Below are 6,000 nucleotides of genomic sequence, written 5' to 3' on the forward strand. Positions count from 1 at the left end.
CAGATTTGGGCCTCAAATTGTCTAGCAAGTGGCCACTATGAAGCTGTGTGAGGAATGGTGTCCACCTGGAGTGTGCCTGCAGCCTTTGTAGGCATAGCGAGCGAGTAAATGCTTTTGGCTAAAGCCAAACCGAAAGTTGACCAAATTAGTTATTCAATAACGTATAGAATTCAGTAATTTTATTAGTGAAGAAAGTGTCAAATCACTCCACTGAACAACACAGATCTTAATTATGTTCTAATATAACCTTATAGCATCATATAGTTCGAGAGTTATTAATGTAAAACCCTATATTTTAAATAGAATTTTATAGATACATTATTTCTGTATAGAGTAGAGAAGTGGCAAGGATAGAAGATTATTGTGGACAATTATGCAGACCAGAACAGAGCACTTGTGTTTAACAAACAGCTTTGAATTCTAATTTTCTGCAATATACACAGTGTAGGTACAATTTGTAGTCATTACTGTGTATTAGGAAAGTTATTAAAATTCTTAAACTTGTCGAGGCTTTCCACAGCACCTTCCCCAGATTTTAATTGGTTTTATCTAGTTCCATAAGAGAGCTCTTTAAAACAAATCAAAGTGCCTTAAATCACATGTCTTACCCATCGAAGGACAGAGGTATTCCTTCTATAATCTGGCAAGTTTTCCTAAGAACTGAAATCTGAAGGTTCTCAACGATGAATTAAAAGACTTGGCAGAAGATAATTTATGTGCCTTTTGATGGGCTCAGTTGCAAAATGACAAAATAACAATGTTTTGGAACAGAAGGGTTAAATCCTAATCTCAGAGGTTTACAAAGCTGCTAGTCGCAGTCTCCTTAAAATTTAATATACCTCGTTAATGCTTACTTGCAAACACTGAAGGATTTTTATGATTATAATCATGTGTTACAGCACCTAGTACTGTTTCTAAGCAGCATACTAATCAGCTTAATGAGATATTACTGCACTTTTTGTTGACTAAAGCAAAATCCCTTTTATTGTTCTAAAGCTTGTCCTTTACTTTATTTTTTCCCCAAACATTATCTTGTTTTATTGTACACCAGTAAATATCATGCCATCGTTTTTTTGTCAAATCATAAAACTATCTTTCTCATTGTAGAATGTGTAATATATTGAATATGGTTAATGGAACTGAAAGTTACAAATGGATTTCTATTTTTTTGTTTTGTTTTGTTTTTGTTTTTTTTTTTGGCTGGCTTTTCTAATGGAAATGGGAGAGATGCATAACATTTCTTTTTCTATAGATTTAGAAATGTAAACAGGTGCAATTTCACAAAAAGAAATACAAGGGAGGTGGTAAAAGCCTTTGCCCCTTCCGTAATAATTAGATTTTGGAATTGTAGCATATTTTAAAATAGTAATTAATGGTTATTAGTGAACATGCAGAATGATAAAAGCGCATGTATGGTCAAAATTGTGTGTCACAGTTGGCATTTAATACACTTTTTATTGTTTTTATACTAATTCCTTTGCATTATTATGAGTAGGTAAAATATAAAATGCAAATTGTATGTCAGTGATTCAATGCTTATAACACTTTCACAGTCTGAATCTAAAATATCTTCTGATTTTCAGAGATGGAGGAAGCTAGTTTGTGCCTTGGTGTTTCTTCAGCTGTGCCAGAAGCTGACGCCCATCTCAACAGCACCATCCTCAATGGGCAGTATTCAATGAGCCAGAAACTGCACCAGATCACTTCCCAGCTCAGTCATGCCTTCCCGGAGCTCCAGAACAGGCAGAATCCAGAGGAGAAGGCATCAGCGCCGCTAGAAGACAAAAGCCACATGTCCATAGCAAACCAGCCCATCAGCAGTCAGATGGCACTGTTGGCAAACCAGCTCAATAGAGAGGTTGACACCAGTTTGAATGGGCGCGTGGATCTGCAGCAGTTCTTAAATGGACAAAACCTAGGGATTATGTCTCAGATGAGTGATATAGAGGATGATGCCAGGAAAAACAGAAAGTACCCATGTCCCCTCTGTGGGAAACGCTTCCGATTTAACAGTATCCTGTCGCTACACATGCGAACTCATACTGGAGAGAAACCTTTTAAGTGTCCATACTGTGACCACAGAGCAGCTCAAAAAGGCAATCTGAAGATACACCTGCGTACTCACAAGCTTGGAAACCTTGGCAAAGGTCGTGGAAGAGTCCGAGAAGAAAACAGACTTTTACATGAGCTGGAGGAGAGAGCAATTCTTCGGGACAAACAAATGAAGAGCAGCCTCTTGCAGCCACGACCTGATGTGAAAGCACAGCAGCACACCCAGCCAATGCCTCTCGCAAACTGTAACTTGTCTGTGCCGGCTAATCACAGCACACCTGATATATCAAACCCCGTTCCCTCTCCAAAGCCAGTCAGTGTCCAGGAAGAAGTTGTCGCTCAGACAGCTGGGTTCAGATGCACATTTTGCAAAGGCAAGTTTAAGAAGCGAGAAGAGCTGGACAGGCACATAAGGATCCTGCACAAGCCTTACAAGTGCACCCTGTGTGACTTTGCTGCCTCGCAGGAGGAGGAGCTGATCAGCCACGTGGAGAAGGCTCACATAACTGCCGAGTCAGCACAGGGCCAGGGCTCCAATGGGAATGGGGAGCAATCCACCAACGAGTTTCGTTGCGAGGTGTGCGGCCAAGTGTTTAGCCAAGCCTGGTTCCTAAAAGGCCACATGAGAAAGCACAAGGATTCCTTTGAACACTGCTGTCAGATCTGTGGGAGGCGATTCAAAGAGCCTTGGTTTCTTAAAAATCACATGAAAGTTCACCTGAATAAGTTATCTGTAAAGAACAAATCTCCTAATGATCCCGAAGTACCTGTCTCCATCAGCAGCATGTCCCAGGAAGCTCATGCAAATTTATATTCGAGATATCTGTCATGTTTGCAGAGTGGGTTTCTTCCTCCCGACAAAGCGAGTTTAAGTGAGCAAAATCAAATCTATAACAAAGGAGATATGCCCATGAAAGAGAAAGAAGTTTTGGGGAAGCTCCTTTCGCCCATTTCTGGCATTGGCCACAGTATTGCTGAAGGGGATAAACATTCTTTATTGGGCTGTCTCAACCTGGTGCCTCCTCTGAAATCCAGCTGTATAGAAAGGTTACAAGCTGCTGCCAAAGCGGCAGAGATGGATCCAGTAAACAGCTATCAGGCCTGGCAGCTTATGGCAAGGGGAATGGCCATGGAACATGGCTTTTTGTCTAAAGAGCAGCAGATACAGCGCAGCCATGAAGACACTTTGGCAAATGCTGGAGTTATGTTTGATAAGGAGAAGCGGGAGTATGTGTTAGTAGGAGCAGATGGCTCTAAGCAGAAAATGCCTGCTGATTTGGTTCACAGCACTAAAATGGGCAATCAGAGAGACTTGCCAAACAAACTAGACCCTTTAGAAGGCAGTAGAGATTTTTTGTCACATGGTATGAACCAGGGACTCGATTACAACTTACAAAGTCATGGAAACGTAAAAGAAAAGCCAACTGAATGCCCGGACTGCGGAAGGGTTTTTAGAACATACCACCAAGTGGTCGTTCACTCCAGGGTCCACAAAAGAGACAGGAAAGGAGAAGATGAAATAATTCAAGGTAGTCTTGATGAGCGACGTGGGTCTGGAAGTGATCAAGAGTCTCAGTCTGTCAGCAGGTCGACAACACCAGGGTCCTCTAACATTACTGAAGAAAGCGGAGTAGGTGGGGGTCTCTCGCAGACGGGGAGTGCCCAGGAGGACAGCCCACATCCTTCCTCACCCTCCTCTTCAGGTATGGAAACTTCTCCTTCCCTCTCTGCATTGAAAGCTTCGTAGCTATATTTGAAACCACAGCAGCAAAGTAGTTTAGGCATTCTCTTGTTAGGTCGTTTCCTAGCAGTCCACAGGGACGTGGTGTTACATGCCAGAACATCTGTGTTTGGGTTCCCGCAATGCCTTCGAGGTTAATTCTCGGCTCACCCTTTTCTCCCCTCCAAGGGCAGGTGTCCTCGCCTTTCAGCTGTCACCTCCGCCACCCCGCTGGCAGCAGCGTGCAGGGCCTGTACAGTCACCAAAGGCAATGGCGCTTCCAGGGCTTCTCCCTCCAGGTTTTGGAAGGTGGTTTTTTTCTTCCTCTTCTATTCATGGTGTCTCTCTAGCAGATCGTTCCATGTCCTCCATTTAAAAGGGTGAGGAAAGATGCCTTCTTTGAGCTATAGTTCAAAGAAGTAGGATTAATAAACAGCGTGTTGGCTAACCTCTCTGATTGCCCTTATTCCCACAACCAATTCAATTACTTAGCTGAGATATCTACTTGTACCTGGCCACTGGACTGATTAAAAAGAGATTCAGAAATACAAATTGCTAACTTTTTGACAATCTTTTAACTTATGTGCATATTTTAACATGTATGAAGCCTTCTGCTTAATTCACATCTGTTTGAAAGTACAAGAAAAATAGAAATTGGACTGAAACATTTTAATTGCATTGTATGTCATGTTAACTTGCTGTGTATAAAATAGCAAAGCAGATAACATTTCATTGGAGATGTCTATAAAATATTGAGCTTCCTGGTACAATTTTTAAAGTTACTAGCCTATGACTGCTGAAATAAAATCTCCAAGTAATAACAGGTAAGATTTCTGGCCTCATCTATATTTCCAAAGTCACTTACTAATGGATAGTAAATTGAAAGTTATATCTTCAGCCCTTTATAAAGAAAGCACCTCACTAATACTGTAATCATTCTGCAAGCCTAACAACAGAGGAAATCATGCCATAACAAATACTCTGTTACTAATGGCAACATTGATTTCTGCAATCAGCCATTAAGTCTAGAAAATGAAAGACAGTTTGAGGTACCTTAAGGCATTACATTGCCCTCTGTTAAAGAGCTGGTAGCAGGCTGTTGAGGGTAATTCTTTTTAGTTTTTTTTCCCCCAGTTTCGATAAATATTTTAGTATTTGAGGCAATTCACTGTTACAGTTATTAAGTATATGCCAGTTTATTTTTGTTGTTCTTGTCATGCTCCAGTATACTCTACTTCTGAGGCCAAATTAATATAAAAATAAAGTGTTAGTTTGCTGGCTTATTACAAACCAGTAAAGAAATTGTTAAGACACATAAATCTGCACTCCACATTCCACAGATTCCTATAGTACTTAATGCTGTTGTTTAAATACCCATGAAACACACTGTCTACTCTTAGAGTCATAGCCTCGTTTACAATTTATTACTGGTGAGAGACATTAGAAAATTCTATGTAGGAACAAGGGTAACAGGCGAGAGCTAATTTCATACTATATATAGTTGTTGAGATTGTTTTAGGAGGATTGAAAATATGTCAGGATGAAGAAGATTATTTTTCTAACTTTCACTTTTAAAAATCCTAAACATTGGAGGGGGCGGGGGAGAACGCTCCTCTTTAACATAGAAAGTGTCACTTTTGTTTTGCAATGCCATAGAGCGATCGGAAATAAAAGATCCTGAAATTGTTTAAATTCTGTCTGAAGCCTTCCAGGGCTGTCTGGAAAAGGTTGGAAAATGGAGCCCTGGAGTCTTCTGAGTGAGGTTGAACTGATAGAGATTGAAGAGGATTCAAAACAATGCATGTGAAAGTTGGTGTGTTTTGAGTGCCCTGAAAACTTTAATTCCAAGTGTTCTGGTTCGTTAAGTGTATTGTTGTGTGAAGTTTTTCCTGTCTTCAGAGGCAGAAATAACACCAGAGTGTTGTTCTCTCTCTGGCTACTAATTTGAGCTTATTTTTAACTTCAACTACAATTTATTTAAAACGTTTATTTTCACACCTGATGCATTTATACGGAAGGATATAAAAATGAAAGCAAAATATGTGCAGTAACAGTTGCTACAAGTGCGTTCGTTTTTACTCAAGAAAACCAGACCTTTTATATTAATATCTGATTGTCTCCTTTAGTCTGTTACTAGTAAATCTAGGAAGGCTCTCAGTGTCATACATCCTATCATGGAAAGTGTGCACATTTTTATAACTTCTTAATCAGATGAAAGGAAGAGAATA

The 6,000-nt window shown here is 40.1% G+C and overlaps 1 protein-coding gene across 1 annotated transcript in view; it reads left to right on the forward strand.

Annotated features, from left to right (window-relative positions):
• Positions 1 to 1,585: 1,585 nt before the first annotated feature.
• The window catches only part of ZNF536 (zinc finger protein 536), a 187,577-nt gene continuing 183,162 nt past the window's right edge, over positions 1,586 to 6,000 (forward strand). The window contains exon 1 of the mRNA XM_059824935.1: positions 1,586 to 3,755. Within this exon, the coding sequence (XP_059680918.1) occupies positions 1,586 to 3,755 (2,170 nt within the window). The remainder of the gene's footprint in view (positions 3,756 to 6,000) is intronic.

Source organism: Gavia stellata, chromosome 15 (assembly GCF_030936135.1).
Source record: "Gavia stellata isolate bGavSte3 chromosome 15, bGavSte3.hap2, whole genome shotgun sequence".
NCBI lineage: Eukaryota > Metazoa > Chordata > Aves > Gaviiformes > Gaviidae > Gavia > Gavia stellata.